The sequence below is a fragment of the Acanthopagrus latus genome, chromosome 8 (assembly GCF_904848185.1).
Source record: "Acanthopagrus latus isolate v.2019 chromosome 8, fAcaLat1.1, whole genome shotgun sequence".
Classification (NCBI taxonomy): domain Eukaryota; kingdom Metazoa; phylum Chordata; class Actinopteri; order Spariformes; family Sparidae; genus Acanthopagrus; species Acanthopagrus latus.
The window spans coordinates 4,450,447-4,469,678 of NC_051046.1; the positions used below are offsets into that span (position 1 = coordinate 4,450,447).

General features: G+C 42.1%; 1 protein-coding gene across 1 annotated transcript in view; it reads right to left on the reverse strand.

The window, feature by feature from the left end:
- ldlrad3 (low density lipoprotein receptor class A domain containing 3) overlaps positions 1 to 12,022 on the reverse strand; it is a 78,180-nt gene extending 66,158 nt beyond the window's left edge. Inside the window, exon 1 of the mRNA XM_037107951.1 lies at positions 11,540 to 12,022. Coding sequence (XP_036963846.1) covers positions 11,540 to 11,594 — 55 coding nt within the window. The 5' untranslated portion in view covers positions 11,595 to 12,022. The remainder of the gene's footprint in view (positions 1 to 11,539) is intronic.
- Positions 12,023 to 19,232: the final 7,210 nt, after the last annotated feature.

Sequence of the window (19,232 nt, forward strand, 5' to 3'; positions counted from 1 at the left end):
GTCAATTTCGCCATCGTCTCTTCTCACTTGCTATTGTTCCTGATGGCCTCTGCTCCCTTTGAAATGCAAAGAGCTGACCAGGTGACTGGACATGCATCAGTCTGCACCAACGATTAGTGCCATTGGCCTCATTTCTCTTCATTGCACCAGCACCATCAGTGGTAATGGATCAGGGAGGCGGAGGCTGCGGGTGGAGTCAGAGACGGAGGTGGCCAGTCTGACAGAGACACACTGCTCAAAGTGCTCTGCACAGCACCAGTAAAGACACCAAGCCAAATGAAAACTAATGGCCACCAATGGAAGCAGCTCTGACTCTTTGGGCTTGCCTTGTCCTTTTTATTTCCTGGTGGCTGTATTTGCTTTCATGCGAGTTTCTGGTCAGTTAATTGGGTTTGGTTGAAGATTACAGATCGGAGCCAACCTGACAAGATACACTACGTAGCACGTATGATCTTATACTGTGACGTGTTATCTTGCAGTACGTATGTGTGTCCATGTCTGCTATCCAGTGAATGTGCCTTCTCACTGCGACGCTAACATTTAAGTTTCAGCACAAGTGTGCACACTTTTGTGTATCAGTATTTATGTGTCTTTGTTGAAACTTGTTTGTGTCTGTTGATTTATGAGTGTCTAAGTGTGTGTGCGTGTAAGTGCAGTGAAGTCTGTGTGACTGGCTGCAGAGGTCAGTCAAGGAGGAATCTATCATAATCCATCATAATCAGCTGCTGTGCTGCTCCTTCAGGACAGATGAGCTCCTGACCCATAGCGGACACGGTGGAGATGAGACTCACATGAGGGTGAAATGTGATGTTTACCAGCTCGACTGGTTACCGTATAAGACATTTTCAATCCCATCGAAGGCTGCGTGGAAGCAAGCAGGTCAAGGCATCTCTAAAAGCACGTGGTTATTGAGGGTGCATGGCATTTTTGTGCACATCTTTTCCAGTGAGCACATTTAGCATTTTGGAAATGTCACTTGGGAAATTCAGCTGCATCAGAAAGATTACCTGTCTGAAGCTGGACTGACAGGGTGATGGACGTGCCATTGTCTGAGTATAAAGACTGAGACTGACTGGCTATTTAGTTTTGGTATATCGCTAATTAACACCCACAGGGGAAAAAAAGATAAATAACTTTATTCAACATCATCAGTTATTCCAAGAAAGCTTGTTGTTCTTTAATTAGAGGAAGATTATTAAGTATTCCTAGTTTCACAGTTATGAGGAATGAGCTGTTCATGAACAACAATATATAAAACTATGTAAGGAATCAATAATATATACGTATAGATCAAAAAATGTGTAAATACAAATATATGTAATGCACACAGCTTTTGATCATTGGCACGATGCACTGTCAGGACATCAAAGGGCCTTCCAACATCATTACATGAGTCTCCCGAGTGCACTAACTTTTGAAGTGCACTAATATAAAGCTTCATCCAAGTCTTTGGAAATCCCACCAATCCTTCATTAAGTATCTGGAGTCATTAGGCATGGGACAGCCAGGCTGACATATCGTCCTGGGCATAAAAGAAATTAGTCAAATCTTAGGCCTGCAGCTTCTCATTAGAGCGGGCTGCACAGAGACGGACTCAATTACCATCTCTGACACACTGGACCTGGGCAAGACTAATGGTTCTGGGACCAATAATGACCTGAACTCCATGCCCCTGCCGACTCCACAACGCCCCAACTTTCACTCCCCCTCCCACATCTGCTCTCTCCGGTTCAAAATATCAGAGGGTAAAAAATGGCTTTCTGTTTCTCAATCCTGAGAAGCCTGTCTTTTCGTCTTTGGTATTCACTGAAAAAGTGAAAAGAATTTATTTCGTGGCCCAGTGCTGGTGGCTGCTGCCAAGCCGTGGTTGACAGGCAGGCAGCATTAAGGTAATTAACATGGGCTTTGCATTTGATTTTGGCTGGCGAGACTGCCTCTGTAAACAGCAGGCGGGATCAGGTGATTAGTTCCTGTGAAGATGAGCGACTCGCCTCCCCTGGTCCCTGTCCAAGAGAGGATTACCCTTTTTACATACTGCGTGTATACACTGTGCCTTATACATTAACAAGCACTCACACAAAAATGCCTGATATCCTGTACAGAAGAGAGAGAAAAAGAATGGTGTGCATGCTTGGGGCGAGGAGCCAACAGCTCATGGGGTTAGGCCATGTTGGTGACACTACAGAGGTGGAGTCATGTGTCACCTACACACATTTACTTTGAGCTTCCCCTCTCTTCCCACAATCAGATGGATAAATTATCTCCGCCTGCCTTGACCCTTTTTATCATCCATTTAACACACAGACTAATTCTTTGGATTCAGCTCCATTTAACAAGTAGGTTTTCAGGAATGTAATAATGGGAAATTCAATATCAATATCAAGGGGTCTTGAGTAGAGGCTCTGAAATTAATTGTGACAAATAGGCAATTATTTCAAGTTGACTGAACTGAGATTGATCTTATTTGTTCATTTACGAGCTCGCCTGGAGGAGTAGCCTTGAGTAGCTTTTCAGTCCCTTGATTGGGATTTCACCTGAGAGGTTGCTAAATCAAACGGGTGTCCATGTGAGTGAGCACGCTATAATTGGTGAAAGAATTCCACTGGCATCATCAAGTTTATGTCAATCTGCTGCAAAGAGAAAGGGCGGGTCACGTCTCTCACGTCTCTCCCTTGAGGGTGAATATCGGACGAAGTGAGGCTTTAGTCTTCTTGTTACTCTTGCTCCATCGCACCTGGCCAAAGGCTTGTGCTCTCAGAATGAGGTTACAGAAACGCAAAAAAATCTGCTTGGAACAAATACGGGATGGGACCTTGAAAAAAAATACAGATTACTGACAATATGACATACAGCTGTTCTATGCTGAGATTGGGACAGAAAATTCAGTGCATTCTGCAAATCACTGGAATGTCACACTCCATGGCACCTCAATTATAATAGTGTGAGTTTTATTTCGGCAAATGGCTTGTTTCATGAGCCGCCACTTCTTTGCATGAGAGTTTTGGTCTTAAGAGTTTCCCCCTGACCTTTTGAGCAATCCTGAGTCATCGTGTTGTGTGACAGAAGGAGAAAAGAGTTTCACTAAAGGTCTCTGTGATTCTCATGATGAATCTGATCCTACTGAAAAATACAGAAAAACATTTTTCACCCACGAAGCTATGGAGAAAATTTGCATATTTAGCACGCAGGACACTGAATGCTTATGTAATCACATTTGGCACGCAAAAGGGAGAAATAAAGGAATCAAATGCCTATGTGATTGCAATCAAAAAACTGTGTCTATTCCAAATAACCGTTTTACTTGTGATTAGAGGTTTGGAGAATTGCATCTAATTACGGCATATGAAGCTGGTGGTTGGAGTTGGGGCAACTCACTGGAATGATGAATCTGCCGCAGCAGTATCCCAATTACAAAGCAATTATCCATGAGGTGAAAGGTATGTCAACACTGTTGTTTAGTGCAGCACAAGCATCACCACAGCTGACGATAAAGCACAGTGCAGTAATGAAAATAAGAGCATGGAAGATACATGTTTTTTTGGGCCAATGCCCAAACTGATATTAGGTAGTAAAAAATCATGCATAATACAAAACAAATATGCACAATTTCTGCAATGATATTATAACACTGGATTAGTGCAAATTTACACCAATACCAATACATCTTTGACTGGCCAGTAGTAGCGAATATTACAGATATTGGCCTCATAATTTCTGAGTGATTCTCTAAAGTTGTGTGGAATGAATTGAGTGCATTCTCAGGGCCACAGTCATCTCAGCATCTAAAGGGACAAGTCAAAGTCACACGAAGATCCATGTTTATAAATCCATACCACGCGTGCTTCTACCAGGGTCAACAAACAAACAGCAGATCAACTGCCCTGATGTTATCTGTGTTTTTCTCCGGGTTCGTGCTGACCTTTAAGGTAGTGTTTGTTTGGTTTGACAGAGGGATGCTGGAATTTCAGTCCAAAATAGCCTGTCAGTGTCCACAGTGGACTGCCACGGTGGCAGTGAGACACAGAACAGCAAACGACTGCTGATCACGGGGGACAGCAGGGGAGCCAGCTGTCAGCCTGCCAGGGTCCATTCCCTGTGTGACAGCAGGCGAGGCAACACAGGGGACACATGCAGGGGGTCACTCTCCTCTCAGAGGGGGCACCATGGATGAACATAAAAGTAGGGATATCAAGGTGACTGGAAAATGTGCTGCGTAGGCTCGAAAAAAAAAATAAAAAATCCATAACTCGTAGCTGTGTCCAAATGTAACAATCACATCCTCCAGAGTCTACAGAATGAATGCATCAAGACAGGTCAACAGCTTCAAGGTCAAACACTTCTAAAGGCTCAAAATTTTGGACAAGACTAAAGAATAGACTGACAGCAGTCCAGCCTGCTGCTGACAGCTCGGGCCCAGTGAGATAACACAGCTGCAGACGGCTTTAATTTAAATATTCAACGTCAGTCGAAGATTGTCAGCTGGCAAGACTCTGCGTGGTTACAGTCCACTGTGGGAGTCTGAAACTTGGATTACAGTTTTGAATAGGACTCCTGCAACTATAAAACATTACAGCATAATGAGCAATTAAGTGTTAAACTGCCCACATTTTTACAGGCAGAAGCTGAGTATTTACAAAAAGTTTAACTGCACTCACACTGCACAAACAGAGACTTTTGTCAGAACATCTACAATACAATACAATACAATACAATACAATGACGTTCTTCATGGACTGTCTTTTTGTCAGTTCAGCCTGACTTGGGACACATCAAATAAACCTGTTAAGCTTTTAAAGTATTTCTTAAAAAGTATATAAAGTTTATTGTTAGTGTTGCACATAACATAGTGAGGACAACACGTCAAACACGGCCGAGCTGTCAGGTTGCTGACACATCCCACAAACATTCACTTATGGGCAGATCAATGACACAGTGACTGCTTGCTTCCATGGCTGCTGCAGTTTATATTCTCAGATGATACGGATCAGTGCAGCACCTGCACCTGAATCTGCACCTTATTTCAGTAGTAAAATAACTTAATTTGTAATAAATACACAATAAATGTCAGAAGTGACTGGTCACCACATTTTGAATCTCCACCTCTTGAAAGTCACAGTTCACTGAAATGAACTTTTCCTTCCTGCTCTGCTTGATAATTTCCTTGCTGTTGCTAGTGAGAGGTTTGCTGCTTTACAAAGGCAATGAATGGGATGCATCATCTATCTCGCTGTGTTTAGGGTGTCTTTACCCTTATAGATTATAGTAGTGTAAAACAATCAGGGAGGGCTGTTTGAAATGGTAAGAGGGGCAGAAGGGTGTGTTTTCTGGAAAAAGAGTGGCTTTCATTTTTAAAGTTCATCCACCTTTTCTCCAGTAATACAGAAAACAAAATGGGGTCGAGAGTTTGTCCTTTTGCTACCGTACAATCAACAGTAAATCTTGTGAATTGGCTGCTCTCTCTCTGCAGCGAAGCTCAAAGTACAACATGAAAGAACGATGTATATTATGTGTGTATATGAAAGAAAATATCCAGATTTAAGAATGTAATTACTTAACTGGCTGATCCTACCTTAACCCTGATTATCCAAATTATTGGCAACTAATACAACAACTGATGACTAAACAATTAATAGTGGCGGCTCTTCATGTGTTGGAGACTACAGCAGTCTTAATAATGGTTCACTAACATTCACTGCTTAGACTTCACTTTAAGACAAACTTCATCTCAGTTTACCCTTTGGGCCTGATACTGTAGACAGTTAAAATCAATGTCTAGCACAAACTGTCCTCGCTCTCATGACTCACTCCACTGGGAATAACTATAGATAGTAAACACAGCACTGGGCAAAATTATTGAGCAAACACATTTTTGAGTGAGGGCAAGACTCCATAAGTAAACAATATTGAATAGCTATGATACTGAAAACATATCTCTTATTTAAATCAGTGGGTTCACACAGGGCGGAGGTGTGATCTTGACACGCAAGGACGTCCTCGATCAATATAGGCTACCACTAGGGATTAACAAAGATTCTGCATCAAGGCATGGCAAATCAATATGTTATAAGCTGTCCTCTAACTTTTTCCAGTACATGTTACTCCTCTGTGTCTCCATCGATCCATATATTCCAGGGTTCATGAAACTTTCACACATCATGACTTATAGATCAGAAATGTGCAGTGAGAATGGACAATGGACTTCTCCCTTGCAGAGAAAAACATAGCGTGATTTCCACCTGATGGTCAAAGATCCAGTAACGTACAAATGCGCTTTACTGGTCAAAAGCACAAAGTTACATTTGATTGATAAATTATAAAACTGAATCAAAACAATGAGTGGTTACAGGAGTAAGAGCTGCACCGTTACAAAGATCTGAAACATGACTCCGGTCATGTGGCTTTGTTTAACAACCTTGGGAAGTAAAGCCAAACTGGTCCTCCTTAATCCCTGTCCATCTTTTCGCGACTAAGGCTGGAGGCATATCAACCATGTCAGCCACCCTCTTTCTCTTTCTATCCCTCTTTCCTATTCCAAAGACACGCAGAGATAAGCACGAACACATAGCGGTTTGGGCCAACTGGCAAGTCTCTGGGAAGCCGCAGTGCAGAAACACAAAGCACAATAAGCAGGAGACAATGTGGTTCTGTTTCCTCATTCAGTGGGAGAAATGACCCGAATAGTCTGCCTTTGGTTATGGATGAATATATCTGACCACCTGGCCTGTGTGTATGTATGTGTGTGGCCTGGTAACATGGATCAAAACTGGGCCATTTAAAAGATAGGACTGCATAATATGGTCTTTTTGAGATTTGGTTGTTTTTTTGCAGATAGCGCTGTACACTTGTGTTGGGTGAGTGGAAGAACTGACCTCTTATGTGTTCCACTCCGTGAGCGTAACAGCTACATGTAAAGCATCAAGGTCTCTTACAAAATTCCTCACTGAGGTAAAACATGGGCTTTCAGAGCTCTGAGAGGTAATTTATTCAAGACAAATAGTAGAATATAGTTACAAGAGAATGTTCATTCTAAGATTGGGCATTTTGAGTCTTTTTCATATTCGAGTACTTGCAATGAATTGATGTAAGAATATGGTCTGAAATGAACAAACAAGCAAAAATGTTGGTAGGGATGAAGGTTAGCGACACATGTTAAACAACATAGTCAGTCGTAATGGCTACCTTGCTGGCACTACGGTTGGGCGATGTCCGATGTGCCCAGTGAAAGATCTTGATGGATGGTGCTCTGACGACAACCACCAACTGATCTTTAATCCAGCAGAGAAAACTGTCTCCCGTTACCACAACATGCATCCAGGCTTAAAAGCATATTTGTCTCTGCACCACATGTCCATAATTTAGCTGCGTTCTGCCTTCAAAGCTTGAAACAAAGTTTAGCAGCTAGTTATGATGAAGACGCTCATGACATCATCAGAGACGGGCAATGGCATCGTTTACAGGCCAAACTTTAGCTGGCTCTTTCTCTGATACTCTAACTAGAGTGTATTGCATATTCAGGTAGTTTATTTTGCCAAAATACTTCCCCAATAAATGAAAGACATCACTCTTCGACCTGCTGATTGCCACTCTGCTTGTAATGGAAGATCCAGTGAAGGCTGACTGAAAACGTCGAACATTATCTGGCTCAGATATATCATTCTTGCTACATGGATCAGTGCAGATACTAACAGATGGCAGTTACATCACTGCGTTCAATGCAAAATTTGTTAACTCCTGTAAAATACAGACTAGGGTTGATTATCACATTTACATGTATTAATGTTTGTAGATGCTACAAATGTACAAGTGATTTAAGGTTTCAAACACATGAAAACATGCTCAAACGTTCTCATTTGTTTAACCAAAGGGAAATGGTCTAATTGTCAGTCTGTGTGTTCATTAAAACATAAAGTGACAGACAAAGACCTGCAATGATAATTTCTGTGCTGTGTCTGATTTCACTGTTTTTAACTTGAGGGATAGCTGGGAGCAAGGATTTGGAATATATTTACAATATAAAATGTATCTATGTAGTATTTGATCACCACACGCAATCTGTAAATGACCTACATTACAGTATATTTAATCCAGGCCGCTCTGGCTGCTAGAGCAATGTAATCAAAGATTTATGAAGTTGGCATATATACCACAATGCTGATCTTTAACAAGCAATAATCAGCCTTGGGTACAAGGAGGAGGCGACTGATGCAAAGCTAATTTGTCGTTCCAATGTTGTACCTCAATTTGTTTTTATCAATATCCCACCCGAGTGCATGGCCGAGCAGACCAGCTGAAAAGCTCTAATACACATCACAGTTTCATAGTTTGTTTGTAACTGCACTGCGACATTCCATTGTCTGTGGGTCGGGTGGCTAAATCTCATATTACATAACACTGATTTATCTCATCTAGCTCATCTAGCATCTTGGGTGCAAGGTTAGGAATCCAGTCCACTGTAATGTCTGTAAAGTCTTTTGGCTGAAAGGGAGTACAAGATTACTAGATTTGATATCTCATTATCACAATGGGACAGATGCTGTACACTGGAACACAGGTTTGGAGTGAAAACATATGAAGGATCAACGTCTATGAATAATGAACCAAATACACTGACACAAAGTATTAAAAAAGTTAAGAAAAAGGAGAAAAATTGAGGATAGACTGTGACTGTTTTCTTAATCTTCAGTTAGACGGGAGCTGGCTGATACATGATCCTAGATACTGTATGGCTTGTTAAGTGTGTCAAACAGGAGTTACAACATATTCAGCTTGTTATCACAATTATTATCTTGAGTAAAGACTTAATTTAGCTGATCTGCAAGGCACATTTTATATTCCACTGAGAGGTTTCATAATCCAAATTGTAAAGTTATTTTCAAACGCTGCTCTGGAAATGTATTCAATCGAATGGATCTGTTTGTGTGAAAGAAAAAATAAAATAATGGTTACTGTGCCTTGATTTTACAAGACACCTTTGTAGCATTTGTTGACCATTCAGAAACGGAGACGTGTGGTCAGAGAGTTAACTGCACTCACACATAATAAGCGTAGATCAGGATCACTCACAGCAGCAATTATGTGAAGTTAGAAAGAGATTTTGATTCTTCGGTGCACATTAGGAAAATAAACCCTCAAGCTTGTGCATAAATTCCAAACTATGGAAATTCTACTGAATTCATACATCTTCTATTTGCTTTATTATTTTTAGCACAGACCCCCTGGGGTGGGAAATTCTTCCAATTTAATTTTCCATAGTCATATCTTCAAATGTCAATATTGCGATTATCATTTTAATGGCCTAGGTGACGCCCAGCCAAAACCATGATAGATTTACGTAAATGCATTAGACCTTTATTAATATCTTGGCTTTCTTTCACGATTAAATTAGATGCAATATAGTGATGCCTCAATTTAGACATAATATTACTGGCTCAATTGTCAGCTATATTTTAACCCATAACATTGCCCTGTCAGACGACAATAACACCTGGTATTAATATCTAAACTCTATTATTACTTACACGCTGGCCAAGGCATCAATACAGCACACACACACACACACACACACACAAATACACAGTCTAGCTGACATTATTATTGCCCGGGTAAGGCTGTGAGCTAATAAAAGTCTGAAACACAATTTGTTTATTCAAAGCTGACAACACATAAGCAGCAGTGAAGAAAACAAACTACAGTAATATTCTGGGGGGGATATTTCTGACATCAATCATGTGTGCAAGCTCCTTTGCTCAAATAGAGCAAACGAGGGTGGAGTTTGGCAGCAGTTTGGCACACTAAATCTCTCTTCCACACGTAATATAAGTTATTTACGCTTTACTGTCAGTGTCATTGACAAAAGCATACTCATGGGTACATACAGAAGTTGAAAAACTACTGTAATATTCTCTGCTCTCAATAACAAAGTGTTATATTTAAAAGTTGACATACATTTCAGAGGTCTTCTGTATGTTTACGCAGAGACCAAATCCCTTCAGAGGCATGCCCTAAAACTGAAGCCATAATAACAAATCTCTGAAGGGAAAGCACAGGTGTTATAAGTGTCCCACCAAAGCAGCTAAACGGGACTAAGCCATCATTATTTTTTTTGTTTAAACCTGTGCTTTTCCTACTTTGACATGACAAAATGTCCTCCAGGTTACCATGAGCTTCTTGGAGCTGTTTTGTAGCTACACCCATTTGATGCACCTGCAATACCAGCTCAGAATGCACTCAGCATACTGTAAGTTGTAGTACAAATAATGTAGACAGAAAACCAGTGTAACTGCTAACTGTAGCTGCCTTTAGCTGGTAAGCTAGGTTAACCATGCAGCTAAAGTGAAATTAATCATTTCACAGGGGTTGTGATGTGCAAAAAAAAATGTATCCACAGTTTTACAGATGCTTCTGTAAAACAGCTTATGGGAAAAAGTATTTTTGGATGTGTTGATGCCTGACGCTCTTCCTGGGGGTCGGTACAAACTAGCTAGGGGCTAGCTAACTTCAGTGGATATCTCTGCAACTGCACAGATGTCAAAGCTGTTATATTTTCCCATTCTGTTGATAGGTTCAGGTACATCTTGAACATTTTAAACTAAAATAAAACCATATTGCACCTTCCGTGTCTTGCATGTTGATGGGTTCCCTATCAATTGCAGTAGTTTTTCTTCAAGACTGAATGCTCATTATACCTTAAACACCTTGAACTTGATTTATCACTTGCAGAATAATGTTTATGCACGCTGGGCTTTCAACCCATCATTTGATGTAGCATGTGCAGATATCATCATAATATCACACACCTGTTTCTCATTAGTCAGTGTGAATATTCACTTCACTGTAATAACCAGTGGATGGATGTCACTGATTGGAATAGCAGCTAAAAACTGCAGCTGCATGTAAAGGCACCAAATGGCTGTTCCTATGTATAAACTCCTCCAGCCTTTACAAGAGTCCTCCACCCGGCCCCCCCAGCTGCCATGGCGGGGCAGGAGGAACAGATTGACTTGTCAACACCGTCCTGTCAACAACCTCTCGGTCATAACTTAACCTGGAAGAGACCATAACCCCAACTCAGTAAAACACACAGTAGATGGGTGGTGGGGTACGGCACGGAGGGTGTCTTTTTGACTGTAGCGAAAAGATTCTCACTCAGAAGTGAGGCAGGAACATTCACACACACTGTGCAATGCATCCGACATGCTTGAAAAACTCGAGCAAACTGCTGCCCCGGCTGCTGCTGCTTCAACTCCCAATTCCAGCCCTCAAAAAAAAAGAAGAAGAAAAATACCCATCCAGTCGATGGAAATGAAAAATCTTCTCACATAGGTTTCTGAAATAAGTTAGAAGGGATAAGAAAAACCCCACATGTAAAGTGAGAGGTTATGGCTGAAACGTCCCCACAGAGTGAACGCTTCAGAGGATTTTACATGCCTCCCCTCCTCCTCCTCCTTCACCTCCTCCTCCTTCCTCTAGCTAACCCACCGTCCACTGGAGCGTATCGGGACAACAACATTAGTTTCCGTGTGCTTTTTTAGAAACTTACCAACAGTTCTTGAGCCTGAACCCGAACCAAGCAGCAGGTACCAGATCCACATCATACGGTCTCCGTTTTCCCCCCTCCCCTCCACTCGGCCTGCCTTGACTGTCCTGCCCCGCCGCGGGGCCAAAAAACTGGGGGCAAAGAAGAAAAAAAAAACTTCTCCGGTGCAGCTAATCCCTCCTGCTGGTACTTCTCCTTCTCCTTCTAAAGTTTTGCCTCCGACATAATCACGAGTACTCTTGGCGTGAGGCAGAAAGAGGTAGCTTCGCGTTGGCAGTCCGGTGTTTGGGGAGTAACAGGCTGGAGCTGGAAGGGGCTTCAGGGGTGGCGGCAGGCAGGCAGGCTGGGGAGTCGGTCGCTCGTGTGTTGGCGCTGAGAGAGGCGGAGTCGGAGGCAGAGAGCCGGAGAGCAGAGGTCGGCCAGTCCGGGACAGCAGGTTTCCAAACTGCGGGCGAGGGACCGCTAACGGTCCAACGGCTAGCTAACCCGGGAGCTGCGCGTGCTAGAACCGTTACTCCTGTACCGGGAAAGTAAGCTAGCTGCCGTTAACTCACTACAATTACACACTTACACACTTACTTACTTACTTACTCGCTTACTTATTAGGCACAAATGGGCTAAACAGAATTTAAATGGGTTGGGACAGACATTTTGGACAGAACCCCAGGATAAGTTACAAAATGAGGGTTCAAACTGAGGCTACAGCAGGTATGAGGGCCTGAGCTTGGAACTTTTCCACATTGACTTTCTCACAACTAGTCTATTTTTTTTTTTTTTTTTTTTTAAAGACCCTTAATATATAAATAAATGAGAGATGGACCAAAAGAGGCAATGGCAGCACGTAATGCATAATATCCCATCATAGAAGATGGCTCATTGAGTATAACTACCTACTAACTATATTTTATATTTACTGCACCTCATGTGTAGTAATGTTTCACACCTGTTGTGACTACAATGAGGGGGAGGCCAGAATAGATAGTTATGTCAGTCAAATCAAGTTTATTTATATTGCACATTACATACGACAAATTTAGACTCAGTGCGCTGAAAAATACAACTAAAAAAATCAAGTTAATGCCACACGTGACAAAATACATTGCATTGAAAAACATAAAAGAGAGGAAAACAGAAAAACAGAAGATAACAACATAGAATAAAGCAGAAGAAGTGAATTGATAGACAGGAAATGATATATCAATACAAGCAGAAGTGTAAAAGAATGAAACAGCAGCTGGTGCCAGGACTTTGTTCCCCTCAGTTCAGCCTTTCAGGCAGTTTCTGTACATCTTCTTCAATTATAAGTTTTAATCTGAAATTCCTGCTTTTGGGGCTGTGTGGTGCTATTCATGCATATAAATGGCTGACCCACTGATACAAAACCATTTCAAAAAGCAAAGGAACAGAACATTGTAAGGACAGCCCTGAGCAGGGTCTGCCTGCAAGAGCTTGGAGATTGAAGCAGCTTACTTAAAGGTCCAGTTTGTAAGATAGTTGGTTATTGTGTCTCATTCCCAACTCATCAAATACCAACAATTTGGGCTGGTTTACCCGTAGCAACAGTGTTTGACAGGTTGGGAATGAGACTCCACAATCATCTTAGGGATGGGACCTTTAAAAAGAGTGTTGCCTTCAGCAGACCTCCCACATTTTTTAGTCTGATCACCTGAGCCTCACTCTATTATCTCATTCACCTCTCTACCTGCTCCCTCCATTCACCTGTAATGGGTGCTTCTTTATGTGCTCTCTCTCCATTTAACCAAACAGATTCAGCCAATCACATCTCTGTTGTCAAACTTGAACTTTCAGCTGTCATTTAAGGCATGCAGCCCTTGCCCACCCCCATCTTCCTCCTGCTCCTCATCCAGTGGCAAGGTACTACTCATGAAAATCAACTCCCCCATCATCAGATCTCCAGGATCCTTCTCCCTCCATCAGCACCACCAGGGTCTAGACTCCATCGGAGTGGGTTTCCCATTCTACACATAGCTACATAACCTCCCCAAATATTACTAACCCCCCCAAGACTTCCTCATTGTCTTTTGAACACATATTCACTCAAATATGACGAGTCTCTCCTGATTTAAATAATCTTACAGACAGTCATTTAGCCAGGTGGGGCACCACTACATACCCGTTTCTGTGTCTGTTTCACGCCACTAATTTAATTTGATCATCCTTTCATTTTAATTAGATCTCCCATTTTGTGTTTTAGCCATATGATAAGCCAGATTGTTGCTTGCCAGCTGTTTGCCACACTTGACCTATAAATGGTCCATCAGAATCTGACCCAGTACTGCTTGTTTGCTGAGGTGTTGTTTCAAAAGGATGTAAATATTTGAAAACTGAGAGAAAAATAGGAGGCAGGTATAGAGGCAACAGATGGCACTTGGGGAAAAATACTTAGAGCAATCTTTCTAACAGATGGTTTGTCTTGATGAAAGTTAAAAGAGGCAAAGACTTGTCAAAAATCAAAGAAAGGAAATTCCTGGGGTGGAAAAAGAGGTTTTCTTCTGTTCACTTGTGTTTGGTGATGTTCCTGTTCAAACTCAGCTCAAGGAACTATCAAAGAGAGAGGACTTAAATATTTAACAACCCTCACACAGCATTGTCCAGGCACCGATGCACAGAATGCTAGCATACAGAGAGATACAAGACAGAAAGTAAGGGAGAAAGTACCCTCATGCTTCATATTGGTGTTTTCATGCCAATTTAAGTTGAACTGAATCAGAGAGAGACAGAGAGAGCAAATGTAAAGACGGTCGGCTTCACCTGTCAAACCTCTCTCCTCTTTATCATAGAGCCACAGCTGTGAGCAGACACACAACCTCGCTTCAAACAAACCCCCTCCTCTTTGAGAGCATGCTAACCTGGAGGCATGTGATTGGGGCGAGTTCCAATGTCAGACTCCTCCAGCTCACTTTATATTCATCCACACACTGCCTTATCAAGCCACAGCTTCGTGTAGACTCAAACTCCAGGGGAGGGTCTTGGCATGTCAGTTGGATCTGTTAAAAAAATTGGTCTGAGATTCTGACTCGATAAACTTCTGCTGGGGCCTGCTGTCCTCATATTCCCCCATCGCTGCCTGCAGGGCCGTATGTATTTCAATCTGTTATGATGAGTCCCGATGTTTGTGCAACCACTCTCGAAACGTCTACAGTTGGCAGATATGAATATTTCAGTGATCACCACAGCTAACAAAAGCAGACACAAGTCCCCTCAGCCGCGATCCTAAATACAATCCACACTAATAAAGCTAAATGCTTGTTGAGGAGGAAGACGATTTGTCAGTCAATGTTTAATGGATTCCATTCTGCTCCCCTGGAGTTATCATTAACGTTAATGCTGAGCTGTTTCACAAATTATACAGCCTGATCCATGAACCAGAACGGTATAATCTGTTTTGGGGGCCTCTGTACCGGAGGGCTGCAAGCTAAAAGCAGAAATGTGCTCAACTACAGTACCGATTGACACACAGCGTTTCAGCCATGCCCATCAATTAGTTTGGGCTATCTATAAACAGCTCAGACCTAATTAGCCGCTGGCCAACAAATGGACTCATTAGGGGACATTAAACTCTAATATGAAGGTTGTTATTGACTTAATCGCAGGAGAAACCCAATTAGTGGCCAAATTTGGAAAATGGCTCCGAAGGTAGTGAGGCGATCTGATTGGCGGAGGAGAGGGAGCATGGCAACCTGGGATGACTTTGCCTGTGGGTGAGTGGTGGCGGCGAGACAAAAACAGAGAGAGCGAGAGAGATTCGAGCCAGAGATGTAGCGGGAGGTGAAGGGATGTACGACTCGAGCAACACAAAGAGAGACTGTGTGAGTTTGTGTGGGTGTGTGAGGCGAGAGAACGCAACACTTTCAGAGCAGAGGGGACGCTGAATGAGTTATGAAGCCGACGGGAAGAAAAGTACCAGGAGGGGGATGAGGAAAGCGAGAGACGAAGAAAGGTGAAAGAGATGATTTGAGAATAAAGAGAAGAGGGAAAAAAAAGTCAGGGAGATATTGTAATAAAAAGATAGACTTATTGTATTTGCATAAAATCTTCCTCCTTGCTCAAGGTATTACAGTGTATTACAAAGTATTACGCGCAATCTGTCGGGCATTACTTAAAAGTACGTAGCTTGCCAACAAGAGAAGCCGCTGTCAGTGAGAGCTATGCTAATATATCACCTAATCTAATGAGTGTGAAATGAGGGATGAGAGAGGGAATAATGCAACTCATGAGAGTTTGAGGATGATATGTCCTTGTCATGTCAGACTGCCCCCAAGGTGGCTGTTAAATGCCAAGGCCCCTACAAGGACCGGGGATTGCAGCTTCACTCTCTACCGTGACTCTCTTCATCTTATATTTAATAACCAGCTACGCGAAGGACAATCTTTGTTTGGGAGTCGGAAAGCAATGGAGAGAGGAAAAAAAACAAGAGCGAGGACACATTAAGGGACATTGCGCTAATGATTATAGCAAATGTTTTTGCTTGCCCATTAAGAAGTTGACCTTAGTGTCAGCGAAGTGAAGAAAGAGTGTTTAGAGCAACACACACTCACACACATCTCTACAAACAACAGCGCACGCTCAAATGCAATTCATCCTGTGAGTAACACCTGCACAGAAATATATTCCTGGTATTTTTCCCCCCGCATTCATGAGTCTCCTTCATGCTCCTCCAAGTGCATTAATTGAATAATCATTCAATTTTTTTTTATCAGTGCCGTGTTCCACTGGCATTAGTTAGCAAAGCTGATGTCTGGTCCGGTGCTGCTGTGGCTGCAGAGGCATTAGATAGGCATCAACAATTGAATCAGGAGGAGGTAGAAAGGGTAGTGTGTGTGTGTGTGTGTGTGTGTGTGTGTGTGTGCGACTGTCAATCTTTAAGGCCCAAGCTGAGAATCAAGTGAGGAACAGATATTGATTGGGGATTTCAGAGGCAGGGGCCAATAACAATTTGAGTGGGGAACGCCCGGAGCATCAGCAATTACTTTCTTAATTGAGCTCGACAAAATGATGCACAGATTGGAATGGGTTACACAGCAGATTGCAAAAAAGAAACAAGGGTGATAATGACTGACAAATATAGCATTAGCATAACATTAATGCAATGGAAAAAATAAGAGCAAAAAAAAAGTACTGATCATTTCCAGGGCTATCTGTGTGACTGTAAATAACTGGGGGGCTACACTGCTATGTATGTTAATGGCAAATGTTAATTAAAACCCACGCTGTAAAAGGTCATAAAGGACCGTGGGTAGAAAAATTAATAAGAACAATAATAACTGATCGATTTAGTGTAATGATTTCCTCTTTAACAGTTAAACATACACAGAAAACAAGACCGCACACAGTCATTTAACTGGAAATCAGCCAGCAGCTGTTTCTGACGGATAACGATCCGAATGAGCTCCAACATAAAGCTGGAAGAGGCCAGATTTTCTCTCTGTGGTTCTCTCAGGGCCACAGTAGTCTATTATCACATCTGGTTTCCAAACAACAGGCAGTGGCATTTTTAAATAGCAGCCTTTAACAAGGTCAAGTGCGCCTGAGCGTTTGCGTAATCGCCTCTCGCTTATACATGATTAGTAGACACTGGTTAACTGTGAGCACTCATGGAGGTATCATACCTCTCTCTAGAAAAAAAAAAACTAAAATAAACTGTTGCACATATGGTCATAGATGTCTCTCTAAATGACCAAATTATTGTCAATTTGACTTTAAACAATGGATGATTAAAGGGAGCGGCGTCGCCGGGGGCAGTGTGTCCGACTGGGATCGCCCTCTGAGAGGCTCTATGTGGTGCCGCAATGGTGCTTTAAGCTAAATGCAGCAGAGCGCAACCAAGGCTGATGGGAATTCATTAGTTTTGTAGGCATTAGGTCATAAACCACAGTATTGGACAAATTTCAATTCTGACCTGGTAAAAACTCAGGGGAACGACCAAAGCTATTACATATCATCATGTGGGCAGCATGCTTAAATGTCCAAAGCCAAACCTTAGGGCAAGCTAACTATTGAGACGTTTCGCTTTGAACTCAAACTGTCAGCTTGCTGGTGATGCAAGATGAAAAGTCGGAGGACTACCGGAGAGTCCATGTAGTAGATGTGAGGATATTTCACTGGATAAATGAAAGCGTTGACCTGCTGATGGCTGCAAAGTCAGGGGATCTCCAAAGTCATTAGCTGCATTTACATGGACCCTAGTATTCCACCAGAGACTGATCTGATCTGTCCTAATCAGAAGGAAATTTCAATCAGATCTGCAGGGGTGGTGTGAACCTTTGATATCACGATCAGTAGGACAAGATTAACCATGTAGATGATAATTCCAATCATTTCTCTCTGGTTGGAATAGATATATTCTTTCTGTGCATTCTTGCCCCATGTTGGGTAACATCATAGGAGATGTTGCTTCTTTTCGGCACAAAAACACATCGGGAGCTAACAAGACTGCTCTGTTGTTGATACAACTTATTTGTTGAAGGTCTTAAAGGAGTTAAAGATTGATGAAGGCCTCAGTGGTGGAAAGGCTTCAAACAACAAGTGGTTCAAACAAGTGTTTGAAGAGATGGAACAGTGCCAGTATCCACTGAAACATTGGACCAAATGCTGAAGGCAGCCCACTAACGCAAGGAAGCTAAAAGTCATAACAGCAAGAGTGGTTCCAACCCAGACAGACTTATGGGTGATCTAATGGGAAAGTCACAATTGGTCGAACATAACTCACTGTGGCGTGGATGTGAGGTTTGAGGATGACTCATCTGAGGCTCCTGTTTGTATCCATCAAATCCATCCAATATAAGTCCAAATATTTTGGAGAAGCTGTCCAACATTGCCAACCTTACAATGACCAAAAACAATTGCATTGTTGGTTTGTTCAAAGAATATTAAGTTACTAAGTTATTAAGTTATTACTTAATGATAAGTGGCCCATTGTGCGAATGTTGATAAGGATTGTTGACTGTTTTTAGAAGCAAAGGTAGAAGCAGTATGCGAGTGTAGCATTGCAACAGCTCTGAGAGTGGAGATCAGCTGGGAATACAAAGCGTCTGACTTTGATTCCACAGAAGAGAGATTTGCATCCCCTCTCCAACAGTCAGCACTGGTTTCCTCTAACGTCAGCAAAGTAGTTTTAGATGTTTAAACCTCGCCCAAACCTTAACCTTAAAGGTGGCAAATCAGAAACACTCACTAGCAATGGTCATGTTGTTTTAGAAGGAAGAGAAAAACAATGTTTGCCTGCCAGTTTGTTGTCTGATCTGGTGTTTTGGAAGGCAATGAAAGATGGACTAATTAGCCGTTTATGTATGCAGACTTTTTGGTCAAAACACCCTCTGCTCAGGGCATTGAAAATTGAATTAAGTTGCTGGTGTGTTGCTTTTTTCGCTGAATAATGTCTCTAGAATTCAGTCTCTATCACAAGGTTGTTCACACTGAAGTCTATAACTTACTATCAAAGACAACATTAAAATGGACTTGAGGATTAAACAGAATAAAAGAATTGAGCCCAATCAATTGTGCATAAGTCTGGGAACATGCGGCCAGCTGCGCTGACAAAATCTAATAGAATATTGAGGAGCAGAAGGAGCCGTAATATCACAGAGAGTGCAAGAGAGGCAAAGAAAACAGGAGGACAGACGGGAGCATCAGGGCTAGAAGGTCATGTGATGGAATGAGGCTGCGATGAAAAGAG